The 24,869-nt window shown below is 39.8% G+C and overlaps 3 protein-coding genes across 5 annotated transcripts; all 3 read left to right on the forward strand.

The window, feature by feature from the left end:
* The first annotated feature begins 327 nt into the window (after nucleotides 1-327).
* On the forward strand, nucleotides 328-7,550 carry LOC148319879 (dixin-like). Its single transcript, XM_088280233.1, has 20 exons — nucleotides 328-589; nucleotides 1,216-1,345; nucleotides 1,741-1,866; nucleotides 1,991-2,222; nucleotides 2,758-2,859; nucleotides 3,749-3,843; nucleotides 3,927-4,030; nucleotides 4,727-4,810; nucleotides 5,089-5,142; nucleotides 5,247-5,297; nucleotides 5,431-5,535; nucleotides 5,624-5,677; nucleotides 5,867-5,971; nucleotides 6,012-6,074; nucleotides 6,150-6,215; nucleotides 6,573-6,719; nucleotides 6,889-6,946; nucleotides 7,034-7,130; nucleotides 7,227-7,335; nucleotides 7,467-7,550. Exons 1-20 carry the CDS (start codon nucleotides 527-529, stop codon nucleotides 7,548-7,550), a joined length of 1,929 nt encoding a protein of 642 aa, XP_088136359.1. The 5' UTR covers nucleotides 328-526.
* Nucleotides 7,551-9,096: 1,546 nt separating this feature from the next.
* Nucleotides 9,097-18,051, forward strand: dlat (dihydrolipoamide S-acetyltransferase (E2 component of pyruvate dehydrogenase complex)). Its single transcript, XM_088279489.1, has 14 exons — nucleotides 9,097-9,540; nucleotides 10,613-10,714; nucleotides 10,785-10,909; nucleotides 10,978-11,137; nucleotides 11,746-11,872; nucleotides 11,961-12,142; nucleotides 13,201-13,363; nucleotides 13,431-13,498; nucleotides 13,772-13,876; nucleotides 14,017-14,124; nucleotides 14,203-14,321; nucleotides 16,294-16,456; nucleotides 16,541-16,677; nucleotides 17,365-18,051. Exons 1-14 carry the CDS (start codon nucleotides 9,280-9,282, stop codon nucleotides 17,492-17,494), a joined length of 1,950 nt encoding a protein of 649 aa, XP_088135615.1. The 5' UTR covers nucleotides 9,097-9,279; the 3' UTR covers nucleotides 17,495-18,051.
* A 1,090-nt stretch (nucleotides 18,052-19,141) lies between these two features.
* On the forward strand, nucleotides 19,142-24,076 carry LOC148319881 (immunoglobulin superfamily member 11). Of its 3 annotated transcripts, none has more exons than XM_088279969.1 (8): nucleotides 19,142-19,332; nucleotides 19,604-19,716; nucleotides 21,258-21,412; nucleotides 21,495-21,561; nucleotides 21,643-21,774; nucleotides 23,013-23,168; nucleotides 23,608-23,730; nucleotides 23,818-24,076. In XM_088279969.1, the coding sequence occupies exons 2-8, from the start codon at nucleotides 19,653-19,655 to the stop codon at nucleotides 24,024-24,026; spliced, it is 906 nt and encodes a 301-aa protein (XP_088136095.1). In that variant the 5' UTR covers nucleotides 19,142-19,332; nucleotides 19,604-19,652; the 3' UTR covers nucleotides 24,027-24,076. The 3 variants fall into 3 exon arrangements, with proteins under 3 accessions (XP_088136095.1, XP_088136093.1, XP_088136094.1); XM_088279967.1 differs by having other exon boundaries at nucleotides 19,143-19,332; nucleotides 23,815-24,076; XM_088279968.1 differs by lacking the exon at nucleotides 19,142-19,332 and having other exon boundaries at nucleotides 19,531-19,716; nucleotides 23,815-24,076.
* Nucleotides 24,077-24,869: the final 793 nt, after the last annotated feature.

Raw genomic sequence — 24,869 nt, forward strand, 5'->3', positions numbered from 1 at the left:
TTTGATTGACACTGAAAGACAAACAGGATGATGTTGTACATCACTGTGAACCACACTGTCAACCTTACATTTATTTTGTATCTATTATGATAAAACACAATTTTATATAGATTTTATTACAATTTTGTGCATATATATTTTAACTTCTTTTTTTAGCATCATCCCTTTTAAAAAGTACACTTGGCCATTTGAGTACAAAATGTATTACTACTCTGCGTTACCGTAGCTAATTCTAATTGACGACTTTCCGGAAGTGCTCGTTGCTTGCTTTTATTTTTAAAGCAGGAAGTGGACTCAAAAGTTGGGTGGGTTCCTCGATTTGACGTCGTTGCCTAACTTGACTAATTTCGTTCGTTTCCTCCTCCAGTCCATCAAACGATGTTTGACATTTGGAGGGCTACCGCTAACCGCACTGTTTAGTTAGCCTGTTGTTACGGCTCGTCCGTAATCATGATATTCTAGTGTTAAGTAGCTAGCCGGCTCTTTAGCTGGCTTCAATGGGTTTACGAGGTTTACGAGTGAAAAGATGATCGCCTCACTTTCTCGGGGAAGTTTGCTTGATGAGGTGCTGCATGGAGGCTTTAACGAGGTAACGGTAGTTCGATTCCTGTTTGGTGGGGGTGTTAGCTCGATCAAGCCACAATTACATGAGTAATTCTGTCGGTTTGACAGAATCAAACTTAAATGATGTGAATATACGAACATTTTTCTTCGAAAGGTGAGATACGTTAACTTGTTTTTTTAAACGAGTCCGTTTTGTACATAAACATACGTCACTCTTTGTCAAGAGTTAAGTTAACCACCACAAATGTAAAAAAAATGCACAATGTATTAGTAAAATCAATTGTTCTAATATGTTTTTAATGGGTGGGTTGTGTATCCCGGACAACTGTGGTCACGTGATTGGATGGGACTCGTAAAAAAAATGGAACCTTGCCCCTCAAATATACGTAAAGAGTCTTGTAACTCAACTGTACCCCTGGAAAATATTCTATATTACTAGTTTTAAAATTAAATAATAAAAATGATTTGGTGTTGTGCTACAGATGGCTGACCCCGCCCCCACCCCCTTTGTCCCGGCATGATAAACAAAGGAGGCCGTTTGCTTTGGTAGTCTTTTCTGCCTTGTTCCATTAGGAACATGTTTTTTATATGTTTGACATTAAATAAACCATGTTATGTGCGTGTGTGTTTTGTTGTCTCTGTTGATTACAGCAACAACTGGCCACCTACATCTCCTGGGTGAACGCTCAGCTCAAGAGGAAACCTGGACTGAAGCCCATCACTGACCTCAGGAGGGATCTGCAGGATGGGGTGGTTCTTGTACAGCTTATAGAGATAGTTGGTAAATAAATGCACTCCTGCACAATCTATTCATGCACATACTGTTCACACTGAATTGGCCTGTAAAATGATGTAACCTATCACTGGCAAAGATAGACTACTCAACCTTTATTACTTAGTCTACATCAGGTGGTGGGGATTAGGTGATAGTTTAAATGTGTCTTTTTTTAGTTGTTGTTGTCAATATATTATAAGAAAACAATTTCAACAGTTCTCACTTAATTTGGGAATATTGATGTTAAATTAAAATCATAGGATGATGACCAAGTGCATAGAGTAAACCTTTGACGTTTTTTTTCCAAATGACCACTAGGGGACGACTCTCCACTTGCAAATAGATGTCCCACTGTCAACATTTGTATTATTCTGCTATTTCTTACATGATCTTTGTGGCAGCTGGGGAAGTGCTTGAGGGTGTTTGCATGGCTCCTCAAAGCAAAGAAGAAAGCTGGAAGAATGTGGAGCAAGTGCTGCAGTTCATCTCCTCGAGACATATACGCATGCCTCACATCTCAGCAAAAGGTATGAGGTATCGCACACATTTTCAAAAGAATAGTTTTCACTTGAATTAGAATGATTTGTATTCAAGTTAAATCTTCTACAAACACTGTACATATTTTCATTCATACTATGTTTTTTTGTGCAGACATTGTTGAAGGTAATTTGAAATCTGTGATGAGGATTATTCTGGCCCTGGCTGCTCACTTCAAGCCCTCAGCCAATCACAGGGTTGGCTCAGGAAGTGGGAGGGGCTCAACTACAGGCTCACCCTGCCACAACCCTCTGTCCACTGTGGCACTTGCACAAAGTGCTGCTGCTACTCTCGCATCAGCACGATATGACGCCTCACTGCCTGCAAGTGCGTCACGCATTCGCAGGTACGGTGGGCGCAGTTATGTCTAAAAAGCTGAAGTGTTACCGCCAAAGGCAAACTGGAGACTTTTCATATTCTAATCCCTTGGATTTATTGCTTTAGTACAAAGCGCAATAGTGGTTTACATGTCTGCCTTGTAATTTGGACGATCTAGGTTCAATACCGTGTCATCATTTAACATTGTTTCCTACGGAGAGGTTGTCTTGAAAGTAGAACTTCTTAGAAGTCAACCAGTCACAAAAGGAATTATGCTTGATTTTGTAAATTCAACTGTATTGACACACTGAAACTCTTTTTGAACTGCTATAATTACTCAACTTTACTTTTGAATACTAAAAACACCTCTCAGTATGATCCAGTGAAGCTGTCCAATGCAAGCCTCAACCACAATGATACATACGTGTGGGTGACTGTCAATCAAACTGAGCCTTCTTGTTGTACCTCTTATCAGGTCTCATTTGATTGTCCAGGTGTACCTAAAGATGTGGCTGTCATTGTATCTCCTGCTATAAAACATGACAATTCCGCTCACCTTTCAGTTGCTGGAGGTCAGATGTGGACAAGAGCGTGTGTGTTCGTACACTGGTGAAACAGTATGAAAGAGGAACCCCAGATGAGCAGGACAATGCGCAGACCAACAGGTAATTCAAAATCTCTACTAACAGAAAATACTCTCAAGGCGCTCAGATAATGTTGAAATTCAAATTTAAGAAACATTAGCAAGAGACATCTTTTCTATCTTTTCAATGTTGCATGCAAAATTAGAGTAGTAGTACATTAGTAAAATGTTTATATTTAGATAGTCAAAAAACTTGTTGCTATTTTAACATCAGGGTCAGAATGTACCAACTCTTGCCTGCAGTTAATGCGGTGTAATGTCTATTATTTGCCGTCTTTAACACCTTCTCCACACTAAGAACAGTAGACTACAGTCTCCCATTTATTTGTACGAGTGTCATGCCCGATGGGTCATTATGATCGGTTAGTAACATGGTGTCCACGTGCCTGTTCAAAGGCAGATGATAGAGAGAAAAGGACAAAATAATCAGCCTTTATCCTTGTCAGTCACATGCCCAGTCCTCTTTTAGTCTGGCACTGCATCATATTGAGAGGCGTTTTTAACATTCCTTTTACTTTTTATTTTATACAACCAGCTGCAATTTTTTTGATGGCATCGACCTGTGCTGCAATACTAGAAGTTATGCTAGTTATGTTATTGTGTGCGCATTCATTAGGAGATACGCTTTGCTGTGCTGGTTGCCATGGTAGCATGTGACTAGCAAGACGCAGAAGGCGTGTGCGTATTTGTGCGTGTTAAGAGTGTGGAAGATGATAAATTAGCATGAGCCGGGTGAAACAACGCAGCTCAGTCAGATGGGGGGAACACAGATTAAATGGTAAGACTAGATGCCATTAGTGTGTTTTATTACAAATACTGTTAATATGTTTAGCAACCTGTTAGTTGTTCTAAGTTTTTTTCTGGTTTTTCACTTGCACGCTCTGTCTTTTGCCTTTTTTTTTTTGTTCGAGTCTCAGCTCAGTGAGTCCTTTACCAGCTCCCAGATTTCCACCCAGCGCTCAAGCTGACCGCCAGGAAGAAGACTGCTCACAATTAGAGAACAGAGGTCAGCGTTACATCTTGGAGTCAAGATGCGATCTCTGATTTGTGCGTCATTCTTAAGTGCTGTGTATCTATATGCGTCCAAAGTCGAGTCATCTGTTAAAGTAGCGGAAACAACCTGGGAGGATTCCATCAGTGTAACTTTGGAGAAGGAGGTTGAGGAGACGCGTAAAATGGTGTCGGCTTTGCAGGTAGGCAATTTGTGTCTTGCCTGTTTGAAGGTTTATATGTTAACAGCAAGGTTTGCCTGATGTACCCTCTCTTATATCTTAAATTCTCAAAGTCAACATTCACCCAGTCGCACAATGTTCAATGACATTTTCTGTATTTCATGGGTATGTAACTCCACTTTCACATACTCATAAGGCTCAAGGATACTTTTGAAAAAGTTTCTAAACCTTGAGTTGAGAGAAGACCACAGCCTACTTGAACAGTCTTCTTTTTGCTGAAACCTCTCCCTGTAAATTGTGTCATGCTCGGATATTTTATTTGTGTTTCAATATTTCCTCAATAGAGGTCGCTGTTCAGATTGGCGCTGCATTCCAATTAATTACCTGTTTGGGAGGGACAAAGCCTCACTGAAAACAAACCTTTTGATGCAGCTGGATGCAACTTGGAGAATTCCAAGTAGTTTCCATCTAAAAATAAGAAAAAGGTACAGCTTCTCCTCAGGGAGTGGTAGAAGCCATACTATAATCATGAACGGTGGCTTTTGAACTTTTACACCAAGTAAAACCGAAGGAAAAAAAAAATAATAATAAAAAAACATATATATGCAAAAGTATTACTACTAGTGGTGCTCATACCATACTTTGACAATCACTCATGTTGAATAGTAATCATTTCCCTAACTATTGATCTCAAAGGATGTCTTTTGCGTTCCTAAGGCCCTGTTGCTGCAAGGCTCTCTGCCGGAGGATGAGCAAGATCTGTCTTTCAGTTTGGATGACGGTCATCCCGAGCATCAGCTGGTACTCACCTTTTATTCTACTTCATTTCATCTTAGTTTTTACTCCTTCAAACTTTATCTTTTCTAATAGATCCGACTCTTTTTCTTCCGACCCGAGCTCTTTGTGCTCCACATGGATCGCATATCTTTCTCTTGACTCACAGTGTGTGCGTGTGTTTGTTTGTGTGTGTGTGTGTGTGTGTGTGTGAGACAATGTAGCTGTGTGTGCGCTGGATGGTGATATAGGTGTCAGTTTCTGTGCATTCTCACACTCCGCCGTTATTCTCACCCTCTTTCCAGGTAGTCATCCGCAGCCGTTTGGATCAGAGTATGGAGGAGTCTCGGGAGCTGAAGGTGTGTTTTTTTTTCTTTCCAATCAAAATATTAGACACATGATTAAATCCAACAAGCTATTTCTTGCTATGTCAGACTAATTCATTTTTAACTCACCGGTTTAGAGGGAGCTGTTGAGCTGTAAGCAGGAAATGAGAAACCTCCAAGGAATCAAGGCGAGAAGCATGCATAATTCACACAACGCAGTACAGTTATATAACTTGAACGTTGTCAGTGCATGATGTGTCACATTGTTAACAATGGATTGGGTAAAATGAAGATTCTTTGTTGATGTGGTGAAAATTCCAGGAGGCCCAGCAGCAGCGTCTGTGCACTCAGGAGGCATCCATCCTTCAGCTGAAACAAGAGCTGCTCCGAGCCAGCATGGCAAAGGATGAACTTAACAATCAAAAGGTAAGAAATACATTTTGGTAGAACGTAATCAATCAATCACTGTGTTCAGTTTGTTTTGATTGTAAGTAAAGGATATTATTTCCCCTAGACGGAGCTACAGTGGAAGCTAGAGGAATGTAACCGACTCTGGAGTGACTGCAAGGTGCACAGTACTGTAACTCAACACCTTCTCTTGTCCAACATGCTTTGTTTGGTGGCATTGCATAAAAGCATCTCTTTATTCCCTGAATATTTCTAGCTAGCTTCAGGCTTTAGATACTTGTGCAGTGAATTTGGTTTGAGTTGGCTTTACCTTACTAACGTTTCCTCCTTTTCTTCCTCTTTACTGAAGAAGGAAGTTGGGCAGAAGGACAGACTTCTGCAACAGCTCAAACAAAAACTTGAAGAAAGTCAGAAGCAACAGGTACAGCTGTCACGCTCAGTAAGCTGCCTTTTGGCCCCATTTCTGGGTTGTATTTAAGGTTTTTTTCTGACAGAGTGAGCTGCAAAAAGAGAAAAACAGCATTAGGCAGGAAGTAATTAATAGAGATCTACAACAGGTAATAGTGATTTTAATCGCATCACTACTAAATTCGTCACATCAGACATGGATTTGACATACTTAATTTTCTCAGATTTCCCCATGCACTGAAAACAATGGCTACCACTACTCTGGAAATCCCACTTCCTCCATATCAAACGTAAGTGCATTTGCCTCCGTTTTGCATTTTGCGGTGCCACTTTCTGTTGTTCTGGGATGACCGCTAGAAGGCATTTTGCTATTATTTTACCTCCCTGAAAGCTTAGCTCTGACCTTCCTATATGGAATGTTGTTCTCCCGATGCTAATGCGTGATGTTAAGTGAGCTCCCCCGACCTACCATAAAAAAAAAAATCACGCAATTCACTGAGTTTTAGCAGACACTGGATCTCCATTCAGTGAATAGTACACATCCTATTATGTGCATGTGCTCTTGCATTGAATCTTAGTAGCTTGTGTTTAATGTTGCTTTTGGTGAATAAAATGAGTGTGGGTGCGTGGTTGTGCTTTTTTTGCAGGCAGAGGAGGTTCAGCTGCTAAGAGATGCACTTCGAAGTTTGAGAAACGACTTCAGAGCCCATGACCCGCAGCACCACACACTAGATACCCTTGAGCAGGGCATTGTTTCCCTTATCGACAGACTGCATGCCGTACATACACACCGGGTACGATGGTGTGTTTTTGGGTGTATTTAAGAGGGGTTGACCTGATCAAAAGATAAGCTACTTTTGAATTCTATGAACGCTTCTAATAAGATTTTTTTTAAAGTAAATTCCACCGCGAGAGTGTCATTGTTGTGCTTGTTTTTCGTCACCATGTATCCTCACATTGCAGGTTAGAGGGAAATCTCCTCGACGCAAGGTCCAGAACAGTGACTGTGACTCTTGGCCAAGTAAGTCAAGTAGTCCTGCTCTGTGAAACACAGGCATGTATACCATACATTCTTAGTCTTCACTATGTTTCTTATTGTTCATTGCAGAGGTTTGTCAGTCCAATAACACCTCCACATCCTCTACCAAGATCCTGTACTTCACCGGAAGATCGCCCACACCCTCTATGATCAACATACCCAAAAGGTGGTTTGACTTTGATGTCAGCATATTTGTTTAGATGAAAATGCCCAAGGTTGACATTTTTTAATGTGATTGTTATGATGGGGGATATTTTTACAGGTTGGGTGAGGTGACGCTCAAGGATGTGAAGGCAGCTGTAGATCAAGATGGGAACTACAGATACCACTTTAAGGCCTTGGACCCCGAATTTGGTACTGTGAAAGAGGAGGTAAGGGACGACTGCGGTGGGGGTCAAGAGCATAAAAATGGAAAACTTTTTAGAATGTTGTAAGTGAAATCCAGGGGTGTTCATAGGTATGGGTATATCATATATATCCACATCTGTGTGTATGAGGACAGGTTTTCTTAGATGGAGCCATCGTGCCTGGCTGGGAAGGCAAAATTGTGGCCTGGGTGGAGGAAGACCATGGTGAAGCAAGGTAACAACATCCACATCCCAATATTCTCACCTTTTTCTTTACTGTGATTTCCTTTTACATTTTTAGACTTTCTTAGGTGTAGACAACCATGAAACTGGAACCTTTATCAAGACAATTTGAGATTCAACTTTTTAGAAACACAAGACGAGATTTGGGCTTTTATGTTGGTCTCACTGTGTAACTGTTGATCATGTCATAGAACTCAGTGCCTTGCTACCATGTGCTTGTTATTGCCAGGCCTTAACTACAGTGTCTCAGAAATACTCACAAACCTAACATTTTATAATGTCCTCCTGTTACTGGTAGTTAGAAGTGTTTGGAATCCCCTTCAGTCTGTTCAGCACTGTCATCTTTCAAGCAACTATGGCTAGTTTAAATGCATTTTGTCCTTTACCCTGCAACATGGATGTCATTTTAAGTCTTCAGTATTATCAACCGTCATAGTTAATGGGAAATTTTAATGGAAGTGGCACCTCGTTATCTTAATGCCATCTTAATATATATGTTTTTCCAAGTGGTTCGCTACTGTGCTTGTTAAGCTGTTGAATACATGTTGTAACTCATATGCATATTTCCCCCCATTTTTTTGTCAGATTCGAATGCATTGTTTGTATAGGCTGGGAATGTTTCTGCTCGTTAATTATGATGCTGTGCTATGAATTAGACATTGAAAGCATTTATGACCTAACTGTGGAGCTATACCTTTATTTATTGTGTGAGTGTGTATGTATGTGCTCAGCTTCCATGTTAGGATGAGGGCAGGCCTCTTTTAGTTGCACCCATGCTTACCCTTTGCAATTGTGTTTCCTTTTCTAACAAGCCAATTGAAATATGCAGCAATCTAATGTACCCATCTGAATGCAATAACAGTCTGCAAAATGTACAGTTTGAATATTTTTTTTAATTTCAACATCTGATGACTTGCTGTTTACAATTGAGTAAATTGTTTTTTTTCAATGTGTATTGAAGAATAAAACTTGACGTATAAAAATATAATTGTTTTATTGAGTTTGGTCTTTAGTAATGTACTATAATAACCAGCCAATGTGCTGTGGCACATTTGTGTGCCATGAAATGTTAACCAATATCACTTAATTTGTCTGAAAATCATTTGTTTAAACGAGATAATGTAAAGATTCATACACCTTTGATGTCTGACAGGCACAGCAATTAACTGTTTTTCCACTAGATGGCAGAAAGTACATAATTTGGGTCCCACTTTTTAGTGCATTTGTGGATGATAGTGTGCTGTGTGATTTTCTGGTCTAAATGCGTGTGATCATAGTGTAGCACATTATGTACAAATGTACATAATTCAGTATTATACCATCCATGCATATTTTATAAAACTTTGTATTAAATTTTGAAGGGGAAAGTACATTTTTTGTATATTTAAAAAACGGGAATTTTTGTGTAAAACGTGTGGAATTTGGGGAATGTATGACATATTTGCCCGATTTACATGGATTGTTCATAAATTTATTTGTTTATTAACTCTTAGCTACTTAGGGATTTCAATGGTGTTGACTTTGCGTCTCAACTGTTTTACGACACTTTGAGCCGAGACACGGCAGTGCGTGTGGCGAGCCGGAAAGTGGTGTTTTGGACAGAGGGAGGTCATTACAAAGTGAGGAGTGGCACCGGAACGCTTATTAGAGTTTTTATTTCCCCCCATGCACGTGTAAAGTAATTATATTAACCATAGCTTCGTATAATTATTTAACTGCTCCGACATGCTTCGTCTAATTTTGCGGCTCAGGCCGTCCGCCCGGCTCCCTCGTCCCCGTGCCCTCCCAGCTGGGCCTGCCACCTCTGCCATCAGCTCCCGTTGCTTATCCGGAACCGGCTGTGTGAGGCGGCTACACCGCGTAGCCGGCTCCCGGGCTGTATGCTCGACCGCGGGCTTCAGTCACAGGGGAGCGCTGCTTCGGTGTCCCCAGCTGACTGTTAGCAGTCGGAGCGAGCGTTTCTACAGCCTGCCGCCGCACCAGAAGGTACCGTTACCGGGTTTCCGGTTGCTATAGCGCCCACTTCTCTTAGCATGACCTCCGTCTGTTGCGCAGAGTCAAGAGATGAAATTTACCACGTAGTTTATTACATTACACGTCTTCAACTTAACATGTGGCCTGCAAATCATTGTGTATTGTGCCATTGCAAAGATTTGATAATACCTTCTGTGAATTTTCTTCTTAAAAGTGCGTTTAAAGTCTATGTCATTTAAGAAGTAGCTGGAAATAGCTACTATGGCATGCTGGCTAACTTTCTTTCCCAACCTTTATTGAACCAAGTTACATATTTTGAATTACGTAATCATGTTAATAAAATATCATGTCACTAAAAGTAAAAACTGAAATAATAATGATGTGTGGTGGTAGAGTATTTAATTGTTCTGCCTCACAAAATGTCACTGGCATAATTGGATGAACAAAGTTACAAAAAATACATTTCAGACTAATAGTTTTTGTGTGCAACATATTATTGAACTGCACTCAGTCTCATGAAAACTTTGAATGTTGCAATACTAACTTACTTGACCTAGAATATTATCTGAACATTGACACTCCTTTGCCGTGTTACACTTTGAGGGGCCACTTTAGCTGTTTTATTTAATTCTAACTCTACTGTACAAGTTGTTCCAAAAGTCTGGGCCCACAAGAAATTATATTTTCAACAAGATTTTAGTCATTGTAATAGTACCAAACAATCTCTTCTGTTGAATTCTAACATTTGTGATGAAAACGTTAATGTGATTTGCATAACTCACATAATCTTAATGCAATATCCTAGACTGCCCATATGTCCAGACTTCCTGTTACTTATGTTGTAGTTGCATCTTAATGCCATGTGTCACTTTGTGACACTTCTGAGTTATCTATCTTGGAACATGTGCTATGTTTGACCTGCGTAACATCATGTACAGACAAAGAAATTATCGTGATCACTTTTTTTGACAACCTGTGTGTTGACTACAATAGATAGTATAGTTTTGCCTTTGACAATAAAGCCTTCCTTACAATGAGCTTCTTCAGCGCTTTCAGTGATGTGCTTTTTGTCAATGTTAAACAGGTGGAACTGCCTGCACTATCACCCACCATGCAGACTGGAACCATTGCTCGCTGGGAAAAGAAGGAGGGAGACAAAATCAACGAAGGAGACCTCATAGCAGAGGTTTGGCCATTGTGTGATCTGTTTGTATGAAAGTGTAGAAAGAAATTGATAATGTAGTCTTTTTTTATAGGTGGAGACAGACAAGGCCACAGTTGGATTTGAAATGCTGGAAGAGTGCTATCTCGCCAAAATCCTTGTTCCTGAAGGGACCAGAGATGTGGACATTGGCTCTGTAATTTGCATCACAGTTGACAGGTAAACAGAACAGTCATACTAAAAAAAAAAAGTAATCTTAACACTACTTTCTATTTTTCGCCTTGCAGTCCGGACCTCATCCCAGCATTTAAGGACGTTACATTGGACTCGCTTACTTCCACTTCTTCATCAGCCGCCGCAGCTTCTCCTCCTCCTCCGCCTTCTGCAGCCGCAGCTGCAAGTGCACCACCTGCTGCTCCAGGCAGCTCCTACCCAACCCACTTGAAGGTGGGCCTCTTAAAGTGTCTCTAAATGTAGTTGGTGAGCAGCAGGATACAAATTCAAGGTTCAGAAGTATTTAGACAGTGACAGAGTATTACACTTTAGTTCAAGATGCATCTCAAGTGTAGTGCTAAGTTTTAAATTAAGACGATTAAAGTAGGGTAATTTTCGCTTGTGGAGGCAGCACTTCATATGTGACACATTGTATATGTGGTCTGTGACCACATTGCCAAACACAATACCCATCTTCTCCATTGCATTAACGTCACAGAGGAATTATGTGTGGGTATAAGTACACGCCTAGACAAGCACTTGGTGATTTATCGAAATAGAAATTTGACTGTGAAATATAAATGTTTTTTTCCCTCTCTATAAAATGGATTTTTTTCCCTCCTTATTTTTTTATGGAAACTTATGTTAAACATGCAATTAGATTAGCTAACCTGTGCATTCAACAAAACTCTGCGCAGCTCTACTTGCCTTTCAGCTTTTGACACTGAAGCAGCCGTAATCAATTAGAAAATATACTTTTCTCAATGGACATAATTGGTAAATGGTAATATAGTTGTGAAATAAGCGAATGAACTCCTTTTGTGTGTGTGGGTGTGTTGCAGATCACACTTCCCGCCCTCTCTCCCACAATGACGATGGGCACGGTGCAGCGCTGGGAGAAGAAAGTTGGTGAGAAGCTCAGTGAGGGAGATTTGTTGGCAGAGATCGAGACGGACAAGGCAACCATAGGTAAACCCGAATGTCCTTGAACACAACAGTGGGGAAATTGTTGTTTCCATCCAACCTGTCCTTATTGTGTCCCCTTTGTCACGTTGAGGTTTCGAGGTGCAGGAGGAGGGATATTTGGCCAAAATTATGGTGCCAGAGGGGACACGTGATGTCCCGCTAGGAATGCCGCTTTGCATCATTGTCGAGAAGGAGAGCGACATTGCTGCCTTCAAGGACTATGTGGAAACAGGCATTGCAGAGATTTCATCACCCCCTCCTGCTCCAGCACCAGTAAGACTCACACACAAATGCAATGCTAGCTTGACTTAGGTGAAGTCTTGCCTTGATCATGTTCGTGACTCAAATCAGTTGTGCCCAAAAATGTTTTTTCGTAGAAAAATACAACTGTACAGTATTGTACTGGATGAAAATGTACAGTATTCCCAAGATAAAATAAAATCTAAATCAAAAAGTAAAATATAACACCCTTGTATGTAGCCAAAGGATTGCAGTCGCTGAGGTTCTTCATTCGCGTGATTCCCCCGATTGATAACAGGCTGTACATTCATTCAAGAGCTGCTGTTGACCACAATTCTTGCCCAGTCACTCTACACGCTGACTTTTCACTTTCTCCAACAGTCAAGCTTAGATAACCATTTTCTTCGATCATCCGAGATTGTCCTTTGTATTTCAACATTAAAGATATCACAGGCAGACTCACAACAAAGCAAATAAAGGGCAACAACTATATACTTATTTACAAAGAGCATTGCAAAGCATGCTGGGAAGTGGTGAAGGTCTTTTGTACTTGTTTTCACATTTTTTCTGGGGCCCATTTGTTTGCTCTTTTAAAATTGACCAATTTTTATTTTTTGTTGTAACAGGAAAATTGCCTTTATTTTTTATGTATTTATTTTTTCCACTGTATTTTACATACTCAACATTTTGTGCACATTAACCCATTTCATAATAAGACAAACATTGTCTCTCGCCCCTCCCCTCCCAAAAATAATAGGCTCTCTGTTGTAATCATACTCAAGCAAATACTAAAGGACAAAGTATTGTAAAACAGTGAAATGTTCTGCCGGTTATTCTTATTTTTTTTGTCGTAAGTGTTAAGGGACCCCAAATTACAATTAAATGGCAGCTGAATGTTATGAAGTTCGCTGCTGCCATCTACTGGCAGAAGTTGAATTCCAAATAAAATTTTTACTTGCAACTCAAACCATTGCCCAGTATCAAGACCGCTTACCCAAATGATCTCAAGACTTATTTGGGCATTGGAAAGCCAAGGCACGACTGTAGAAATACTTGTTGTCTTGTTGTAACCGAGTGCTTTCTTCATGCAGGCAGCAGCATCTGTCGCTGCGCCACCAACCCAGGCCCCTGCGCCCACCGCAGCACCCTCCTTCACCCCCGCAGCTGCAGCACCCAGAAAGGGGCGCGTGTTCGCCAGCCCGCTAGCAAAGAAACTCGCTGCAGAAAAAGGCTTTGACCTGGCGCAGATCACCGGTGGGTTGACTTTCAATAAAGGGACCGGCCTTCACGGAAACTGATAATATATACGCTTCTTTCACAGGTTCTGGTCCTGATGGGCGCATTACCAGGAAAGACATTGACAGTTTTGTTCCAGCGAAGGTTGCACCAGTAAGTTACAATCAGTCAAACTTTATTTCTCTGGATCATTGTGCAACACAATGCGCGTTGTCTGTACTATCATGAATCAGCAACTCCATGCATACAGCCTTGCTATAGTATTATGAAATTAATATGAACCTACAACACACACTGATGTAAAGTGGACGTCAGATTGAAGGTAACTTGCCAATATATATTAATACTTTCAATTTTTCTACATACCTATTGGTCATCATTCTGAATTAGAATTTTGTTGTAACTCAAAGTGTTTCCTTTTGGCAGGCAGCCCCGGCTCCGGCCGCAGCTCCAGCTGTTGCTGCACCTGCGGCAGTTCCTGCCGCACCGGCCGGGACTTTCACAGACATCCCTATCAGCAATATCCGCAAGGTGAGAGCAAACACACCTGACTTACTGGGACAGATGCTGCACTTGAGACGTGGCCAGGGGGTTCTTGCATCTTTGTCTTCATGCACATCAACACTTTGGCACAATCTGATTTGCTTTGTTGTCGTTTTTCTCCTCTGCAGGTCATCGCTCAGAGGTTGATGCAGTCAAAGCAAACCATCCCTCACTATTACCTCTCTGTAGATGTCAACATGGACCAAGTGCTGGAGCTTAGGAAAGTGCTTAATGAGGTACTTGATGATTGATGATTAATGAAGTAAAGAATGAATGAGGAGATCACCTCAAATAATGTGACCTGTGCTGGACAGGAGGTGAAAGCCAAAAGTATCAAGCTCAGTGTGAATGACTTTCTCATCAAAGCCAGTGCGCTGGCCTGCCTCAAGGTGCCCGAGTGCAACTCCTCCTGGATGGATACTGTCATCCGCCAGTGAGTAGCTTCAACATTGTTTGCATGAAACATTATTAGTAACACACTTGTCGTACGTTTGTTTTTAATGTAATGAGATCTTACAAGAGAAAGTACACTCTGCTCTAACGTGGCCATCTTCTATTTAAACTCTGACAAACACTAAATAAATTCAACTAGGTTTGACTTAACCGCTTCAGTTTCTGCATAAAGGTTTAGGTCAATATGGGTGTTCTTAGATGAGAAGCTTTAAAACGTTCTTTAAAACAACAAAAAAACTGAAAAAACAAAAGATGCATATTATTTTTGCAAAGCACAAAAAACTGAACCAAATACTTATATTTATTGTTCTTTTAATTTCAGTGGTAGACAGAAATCCCTTTATTGTCATTGTACTCAAGTGTGCAACGAGATTAGAGGTGTTTAAAGTAAAAAAATATAAATGTGACTTCGGCCAATTATTTAAAAAAGGTGATGAAATAACAAACTAGAAAACTACATTTGCATGGACAAACCTAAAAAGATCCACTTTTATGCCACTATGCGTGTTTGTCAGAAACATTTGGTACTGAATTTTATATACAGTGAACCCTCGGTTATCGCGGTTAATGGGGACAGAGACCACCCGCGAAAACTGAAAATCCGCGAAGTAGCGGCGCGCCTTCAAAAATGCTTAAAAAAAAAAGTGCGAAGTAGCGGCGCACCTTCAAAAATGCTTAAAAAAAAAAAATATATATATATTTATATATATATTTATATTTATATATTTATATATATATATATATATATATATATATATATATATATATATATATATATATATATATATATATATATATACGGGAAGAGAGAGAGAGAGTGAAATTCATGTTATAACAAAAAAAACAAAACAAATTATTATTAAAACTTATTATTTTTTTATTCCCCAGCCATTATTTTTGTATTTATTCAATTACTTCTTTTTGTATTTATTTAATTACTTCGTCTTTTACCTGCTGGTACGCCGTCCAGTGTGCCCTGTGAAATGAAAGGTGGCATTCTTCATTTATTTATTTATTCATTTATTCATTCATAACTGACAGCCTCGCGCTCCGCTCATGCCCGGGCGGAAGTTGTTCCTCTTCGGCTTAACTGCCACGCACGCCGGCCGGCCTCCTCCGGAGCTCTGGTACGGTCCGAACCGCGCGAAACGTCGCCCCAAATCGTGCCCGGGGGAACGTGCTCTTCTTCGTCCACACTCTTCTTCGTCCACTCTCCTCTTCGGCGCACGCCGGCCGTCTAACCGCTCCAGCGCCCCCTCGTGCCGCTCGGCGAAACTACAATGCCCCCGAATATTTTTTAGACCCGCGAAGCACTGAAGCCGCGAAAGGTGAAGCGCGAAGTAGCGAGGGTTCACTGTATACTGTATGTATGTATATACTTACTTTTATATCTCCACAATTAGCTTTTAATAAAAGAAAAATGTTTGTATTTTCTTTAGTGCTTGAAATGTGTTTGTGTAGCACGCTATCATGAAAGAAAACTCATCCATCCATCATCTGTACCGCTTTTCCTCACTAGGGTCGCGGGAAAGAAAACTCAAAAGGTGTCATTTATTGTTTATCATTATTTTTTTCAGTTTATTTAAGTAAGCAAATGTTAAGTGTCTATATCTAAAATTGTTCATTTCAATGGCTAAACAATAAATTAAGTTGTTGTTGTTGTTTCAAATATGAATACATAATTTAAAAAATATATACATCATTAACCAATTCAAAAATCTTCTCAATTTCCGTAATACAACAAATATTACAGGACTCCTGATAACTTTTTAAAAATGTTTAAAAAAAAAACATTTCCCAAGGAACATTTCCTGCTTTTCAAATTCTTTTTGTGACACTCTGTCTTGCATTTTTTGTCTTTGAACCACTTTGTGAGTCCGGATGCTATATAAATAAAACGTACTTTTCAACATAAGTTTGTCATGCTTATGGGCGTGTTTTCCTTCTTTTAGGAACCATGTGGTGGACGTGAGTGTGGCAGTAAGCACGGCCAACGGTCTCATCACGCCCATTGTTTTCAACGCACACGCCAAAGGACTCGCCGCCATCTGCGCAGACGTGTCGGCCCTCGCCGCCAAAGCACGGGACGGCAAACTGCAGCCGCATGAGTTCCAGGTACTAGTCTACTAGTGAAAATTATGGAAGAAGAGTTGGACATTATACGTCAATAACCCTCCCACCCACAACCACTACCACCAGGGAGGCACATTCACCATCTCCAATTTGGGAATGTTTGGCATCAAGAACTTCTCAGCTATCATCAACCCGCCGCAGTCTTGCATCCTCGCTGTGGGAGGCTCGGAAAAGCGCCTCATGCCCGCCGAGAACGAGAGAGGGTATGCGTTAAGATGAATTTGGTCCTCTCTATATTACACATATAGAACACATTGACACGTGTAATAGCACTGGGGTTCGCAAACTTTTTGGGGTCTCGGACCTGTTGCAGGGGCGAAATTTGTGCCAAAGGACCCCCTGATAATCTTTCAAGCTGTTTAAAAGAAGGCAAAGTTAAACAAATTCGATATTTATCAGTTGTGGCTTGCCGGAAATGCTGCATGTGTGGATCTTAGATTTATGGATATGCTGCAAGCTGAGGTTGGGAGAAATAATTGATTTGTTTCTCAGTGCTATGTGCACAAGCGCCCTCTAGTGGTGCACTTAAAAAAACATGGAATTAAAATTAAAACTGCATGGAGTTAAATTGATTTAAACTAGTTCTTAATCCAGACAATATAAAGTCTAAGTACATTTCAGTTGTATTTAAATTTTAAGTGCAATGCGGTTGTATTAATTTATTTGCAGTGTTGAACTGTCAAAACAATGTAAATAGGTTTTCATATTCATACACATTTTTTTTCATTGAGGAAAAAAATATTTCTAATATTTCTGTGAAAGTTGATGCAGGTTAATGCTTGGGGGAAAACTGCTTTAAGGCTTTTTTTTTATGTATTAACATCTGATATTTATGAAATGTATATTTGAAGCCCGTATTGTGCTCTAAAGGTGTACGTTTTGTTTTAAAGTTTCGATGTGGCCAGCATGATGTCTGTGACGCTAAGCTGCGACCACCGGGTGGTGGACGGTGCAGTGGGCGCCCAGTGGCTCGCTGAGTTCCGCAAGTTCCTGGAGAAGCCTGTCACCATGCTCTTGTGAGTGGACTGTGGCGAGCCGCCGCCGCCGCCATCGATCACACTCACGGGCCTCCTCGCCAAAGTGATCGTATTGGTGGGCAAAACACTCTGGATCCTCCTGCGATTGGCTGGCATGCCAGTAGGTCACTTCCTGTTACCCGGAAGGAGGGAGGGGCAGAACTCACTCCGCTTCCGTCTCATGTCTCTTTCTCTTTGTCGCTCTATTTATTAAAAGTCCATGTCATAAGAGAAACCTAGTTATAATTCATCCTAGCATACATGGCCACGAAACACTAACATTGTGTAAAGGGATATGTTACACTATTATGTCCAATCAGAGATCAGATTTACTCCCAATGATTTGTGAGTGTGGTGTGAATGGGGAAAAAGGCAAACAAACAGGAAGTGTGTTTCTTCTATGTTTGCAGGTTAAAAGATTGCGAGAAGTAGCCACGATATTCACACAAGTGTGTTAAGTGTGTACAGCATGTACTGTACCATATCTCAGAATATTATATCTGTACAGCCCCTGATAAATGTATTTTTCCCCCCTGAAGTGCTAAACATGTTTGCCAATTCCTCTCGCTCTCTTTTTCTGCTCCATGTTAATTTTCTAGCTTCACAGTCAAATTTTCTGTCCTTCACACAGCTGAAACGCACAAAGCTGCCGCTGGATGTTTGTCTTGAATAAACGGAGAGAGGTCAAATGTGTGCTCAAGAGACTCGTTAAACTAAGGCTTTATAGCCAAAGAGATGCTTTTCATCGATCATTCTATATGACTGTAACCATAAACATCGTCAGCTAATCACAGGTTACATATAAACAACGACTACAAGATAATGCATGTTTTTTTTTTTATGGGTGTTGTAGTCTTTGTAAATTAATATTTTTTTTTTAATAACTAAAATTGAAAAGCCATTTCCATTGACGAAATAAAAGTGAAACTGCTTTAAAAGAAATAACAAACTAAATCTAAGTTTTATAAAACTATAATTAGAGTCATCTGGTATAACATCAACATTGCTGTACGTCCGTACGGAAGGAAAGAAAGGAAGGTAAGTCTTTTTGCGATTTGTAGTTTACCATTACACAGTCATTTTTTCTTTGCACCTGACAAATACTCAATTAAAAAAAAGGAATGAATACAACTAATAAAAACCTCTTAGAAATAATTAAAGCTAAATTAATTAAAAAAAATATGTCAAAATTATATCGAGGTACTATGTAAAGTATTCAGACCCCTTGACATTTTCCCCATTGTGTCATTTCAGCCATTTGCCGAAATCAAATGTTCATTTTATTTCTCATTAATGTATACTGACTCAGCACCGCATCTTGAGTTTAATTGATGAATAAGTTATATGTTGCAATGGTTAAATCTGTACAATACAAGTTTAGGTAAATTAAACACTGAGTGCTTTAGTGTACTGCATATCGCCTAGTAAGATATTTTGTGCGAGTCAATGCGCGCAAATTAACAAGACAAATCAATATGTATCACTGCTAAGTTCCTGATGGCGAGTTTTCATCTCACATTCACACCGAAAATATTAAAGCCTCGAGCAAGCACTTAATGACTTCCGGTTAAAGATCATATCAATTCAGTAATAAGACAGCAGAGTGAATCTCCCGTACTAAGCAGCCAGTACTTGCCAGCAATTCCTCCAGCCATTGCAACCCCCCTGACTGACACCTTTGAACAATGGCATCCCTCTGATGTTGCGGAAGCTCATAGCACCCCATGGCTTGTGCTGTGTGACGACAAAAATGTCAGGAGAAGCCAACTTGAACATTTGAACTTTATAACGGCACTTTCCAGGTGTGTGCTGACGATCACAATTTATCCTCCTAACTTCAGAGTAAGTTCTGACTTGCTATCCACGTGATGCTTGTTGTGGCATTTCACACTACAGTTTCGATGACGCCTGATGCTCACTGATTAACAAACATCTGCATTTATTTATGCAGCTTTAAGGAATAAAATATCCTAATAGTGTTCCCTGATAATGGCCTGTGTGATAATAATGCCGCTTTTGTTTTCTCTACCAAGCCGACAATGAGAGGTGAGGTAAGGCCGTGTTGCTCGATACATTAATCATGCATGCCTAGTTTTCTTTTTTGGCACATGAGGGGGGAAGGAGAGAGGCCAGATTGTTTCTCACACTAATTCCAGTCAGCCATGGATGCCTCTGGACGTAGCGTGTTCTGGACCCTGTGCGTTTGCTTCACGGCCCTGCGGACAAGTGAGTACATTTCTCCTTGCCCCCCCTAAATAAATAAATAAATAAAAAAAATCCAACTTCGAAAGACAATACAGGTTTACTTTTGATTGACAATGTCAGAACGTATTTTTTTACTTGGCCAAATTCTCAAATTATACCACTACTATGATGCAAAATTTTTCAAACATATTGTTCCAGCGATTTAATTTTTTTAATTCAATCTAGCACAGTGCATTTATTATGTACCGATCAGTTCTATATTTACTTTTAAATTAAAAAAAAATGTTGCATATAATCTTTTAGAACAGTTTGTGTTTGACCATTTAATTAGGTTATTTATCTATTTATTCATTATAACATTTTCAGTAATCATAACACTGTCAGCAAACGTTTACAATTTTTTTTACTTCCGAGATGTAGTAAACTTTCCTATAGTTTTTGCACTGATTCCGAATCTGCCCTAATTTTTGACCTGACACATCAGGTTTTCATAATAATAATAATAATATGTAATAGAGGATTATATTAAGGAGATTTTTTTTAAACGTCGTAGCTTGGAGTTATAACGCATGGTAAATAAAATGTATTGCACAAGATTTTATAGATCTACTCTTAATACAAAAACAATAAGTACTGTATATCATCCTGATGCGATAAGATTTTTTTTAATCAGCATTGAAAATACTTATAGTAATATAGTAGTATCGTAATACTTATTACTTATACACAAAGCCATCTCTGATTAAATTGTGCTGTTTACCATTGTCAACTATATACCTTTTGTTCTGTAAAAGTGCTAATTAGTATTAGCACTATCCTTTAGCAGGTTGTAGCTTGAACAGCACATAGTGTGAGCTGTTAATTGTTAATTAATTCCAAACTTAGCATGAGTTTAGCATTGGAAGATACGCACAGAGAGGACGTTTGCGAGTGCGTAAGTGGGTTGTTTTTCCACTCCGCCTGCAATTGGTTTTGGCTCCACGTCAGAGCTGTCGAGTTCAATAAACAACTCAGGCACACACAGGGATACACAAAAATGTAGATGAGAGAAGGGGGGAGGCTGAGTTCATTATTTCTGGATCAGAAGGAAATGAGGACATGAAAAAGTAGATCAATGACACGCACAATTTCTTTTTTAGTGCTCATTATATCTAGCAAATTATAGGCCTGTGCCCTTAATACGGTAAACTTGATCACCTTTGTCTCTTTGCAAATATAAATGTAAATGTTCTGCTATGAACTGATAAACCAAATTATGCTACCATGCTGACACCTGACTGAAAAGATCATATTTTATGATTATCGTCTTGAGGACTGTAATTTGATTGGCAACATAGTGGCTTAGAAGGTATGAACGTGAACATTTACTATATTCAGTATGTTGCTGGAGTTTCACAAGACTGTTGTGAGTCTTCTATTTCTTTTCTTGATAGCCAAAAAAGGGATTGTTGTGTGTTATATTCATGTACTAATTGTGCTCTCTAATACTCTACCGCCACACACACACTATGTTCCAACACAATTTTTGGTCTATTCGATCATTTATCCATTTCTATCTTCAGATGCTCTGAGGGTGACGATGAGGGAGTCCACAGTGGAGGTGGTCCGAGGGGATTTCGTCATCCTGCCCTGCTCCTTCTTCTGCTCCAGCCCCCTATCCCGACTCAATATAATCTGGACCCTGGCTCCCTTCTCCAGTCCGGAATCACCCATTCAGGTCCACACACACACACTTTATTCTTAGTTTTCCTGGAGGAAATGTGATGACACCATGACTCAGAGCGCAACAATTCCTGCAGGTGATCGTGTATGATCATGGCCAGATTATAGAAGACCCCTCCCTCATTGGAAGGGTGGGCTTTACAGGTATAGTAGCCATGATTTGATTCGATTTTTTTTCAACCTTAAACAAACAAATTGAGACAAGTTGACCCATTTGCTTGGCAGGCATCCCATGGAGTGCAGACATCATGGTGAACGACACTCGTGTGTCTGACGCTGGCATTTATCGCTGCATGGTCAACAACCCTCCAGAAGCAGCAGATCCTGGCATCGGAGAACTACTGCTCACTGTTTTAGGTAAATGTACTCATAGTGGATATAAAAAAATCTACACACCCCTGTTCAAGTGACAAGTTTTTGTGATATATATATATATGTATATATATATATATATATATATATATATATATATATATAATTGAGACAGTAAAAAAAAACTGAGACAATTTAGTTGCACAAGTGTGCACACCCACTTATATTTGAGGATGTGGCTTTAGCCATTTGTATTCAAACTCATGAGTCAGCACACACCTGTCACCAAACAAAAACCCCTCTGAGTAAACCCAAATGAAGTTCAGCTGTTCTGTAATTATTTCAGTTGGTCATTTTTACTTTTCTTGAGGTTTGCAAGAATCATTGGATGAATCTGAAACGATTCGCACTGAATCGTGTTACGGTGGCTTAAATTATTTTAATCCAATAGAATCCAATTTTAAAATACAATTAAATTGGAATTAACTTTTAATTACACATTTACATTTAAACTTTTACAAATGTTCCTTTTGAAATATTTACCTCGGTAATAGTTGTTTTTCAATTTTATGTTTAACCTGATATTAAGTACTGTTTTTAATTTCCTACATTCAAGACCGGTGTTGTACACAATGTTACCGTTACTATAACATATATGATACTGAATGGAAATTAGGGCTGTCAAAATTAAAGCATTAACTCAGGTGATTAATCCCAATTTTTTTTTAACTGAGTTAAATATTTTAACTCAGTTTGATTTACTTCAAAAATAATTTGCATACTTTGCAAATATTGCGCCAAATTAGCTGTCTTTATCAAATCTCAGAACAAAATACTGTGTTCTAGTGAACACTGCGCCTTGCAAACCAACACAGCTGGAGTGTGGCGCTTGGGGGCAGTTGTGAGAAATGTTTCGAAGTAAAATGGCTGTAAAGATGTCTCTATTTCGATCGTATTTAAGAATCAAAGAAAGCTATTAGAACAGTCTTTGCATTAAATATACTTCATATTGGGTGATTTTGCATCAATTCCAAGATGTTATTCAAGTAATCTGTTACCAGCTTCGCAAAAAATTGTAGTTGAAAAATGTGATTAATCGTGATTAATCATGGAATTTTTTGTGATTAATTAGTTTAAAAAAATTAATCACTTGACAGCACTAATGGAAATTTTTAGGACTAAAACCTGTGTCATTTTTGATGGATCATTAAAGAAACAAGTCAGGCTTTAGCATGTGAATAAGAATCAATGTTGACGCGTCCATCTGCTGATTACACCCACAGTGGCACCATCGCTGCCTACGTGCCAGTGGGACGGCGACATGGACGCGGGGGGCAGCGTCACGTTGTACTGCTCGGTTGCCGAGGGCATTCCCATTCCAGATATCCGTTGGGATAAACTCAACCCGGAGGAAATTTCACTACCCATCAACATGGAGGGTCAGAATTTATCTTTACTCTTTTAGAGCACACTGGAAGGCTGATAATAACACTTTCTATACAAAAGAAAGAACCCGATTTTCATTTTGAATGCTCGCTGATACAAAACCAACATGGATTTTCATTGAGCAATTTACATGCAACGATCACTTATTTTGGTCGTCACAAACAAGTAGAGGGCTCAGAACGAAGCTTTGTGGAACTCCAGCAATGTACTCAATGTTTTGTTTACCCAGCTAGCTCAAAAAAGACAAAAACAAACATGTTCTACATCACTTGTCTTGATTAGTCAGAGGTGTGCTCGAACTAGAACCTCAGAATTGTGAGGCATACAAGCTCACAACTAGTACACCTTGCTGCCCATGTTATATCCTGCCAATCTTTTAGATAGTATCTAACATAGAAGTGCTATATTGATTACCTTGTAATTATTTGTCAGATGAACTGTCAGGTTCGGTCCAGATCATCAACGTGTCTTCGCAGACATCCGGCCTGTATCGTTGCTCCGCCTCTAACCTCCTAGGAACGGAGAACTGCTACATCAACCTGTCTATCTACAGCGGTGACCACCACTCTTGACCCTCCCACAATCCTCTTTCCTTTCCTTTCACACCACACTGATGCTTTTGACCACTGTGTCTGCCAGCAGTGCCAAGGAGTTCCTCAGGGATCCTGCAGGGGGTACTGCTGACTTTGTCCATGAGCCTGATGCTGCTGGCCCTGCTGGTGCTCATGACGTGGCTTCATCGTACAGGTCCGGACGGCCGATGGAGGGTCTCCAAGGATGAAGAGGAGGATGAGGAAGGCTACAATGAGATCCGCTACACTCCGTCCCTGATGAAGCGCTCGTTTGTTTAAGAGGTTGTAGTGAGCTCTCGTGCTGATTTTTAAATAAATGCTCCAAATTATGACTGTGCCATTTTATTCACAGTAATCCCACTCTTTTAGTTATTCAACTGCAGAGTCCAAGACATCTTCTAGGGATGTACTGCTTATTACTTTGCCAATATTCCACAGCTACTTCATTTTAGAGGATTTTACTGGCCTGATTACATCTACTGGAAATTTCTGATGCAAGGTAGTTACAGAATTTTTCAAGGGAGAACAGGGCCACCAAAATCCCAACTACTTGTAATTGTGGTGTGTCCTCAACGTTGTATTCTATTTGGGATTTTAAGAGAATAGAGGCCCCAATATCTCAGATATGGTGTACCTGAGGTTTTAGATGATTTTAGCAGAGCTGGACATTCAAAGTCGGGAAACTTAAAATAAGACTGAAGCTGGTTTTCATCTGTCACCACAATCGTCAAATCTTCTCAGTCCGTCAATGACGGACTATTGTTTCGCTGACAAATAAACATGCTTGAAGATCGCGAGTTATTCAGGTGACCTAGCCGAGCTATGTTTGTGGGGGCTGTTCACAAAATCTCTGTTCCCATTCTCCGAGCCTGCTCCTTTTCTAGGTCGTCCCAGTGTTACAGTTCAACTGGTTTACAGATTAACTAACGCCCGATTCCAGATGTGGCCAGTCCTGTTATTTTGTATTTCCTGTTTGCAGATTAGTCACAAGCTACATCTAAATTGTTCAAATGCAACATTTGTATTTTCAATGTCAAGATTGCATCATCGGTTTATGCAAAACAATTCAAAATGAATTCAATTTTCTGCCAAACGGATTTTACAAAATGGATCTCACTTGAA

Source organism: Idiotropiscis lumnitzeri, chromosome 17, assembly GCF_059441095.1.
Source record: "Idiotropiscis lumnitzeri isolate Australia: NSW breed Sydney's pygmy pipehorse chromosome 17, RoL_Ilum_1.0, whole genome shotgun sequence".
NCBI classification, from domain to species: Eukaryota; Metazoa; Chordata; class Actinopteri; order Syngnathiformes; family Syngnathidae; genus Idiotropiscis; species Idiotropiscis lumnitzeri.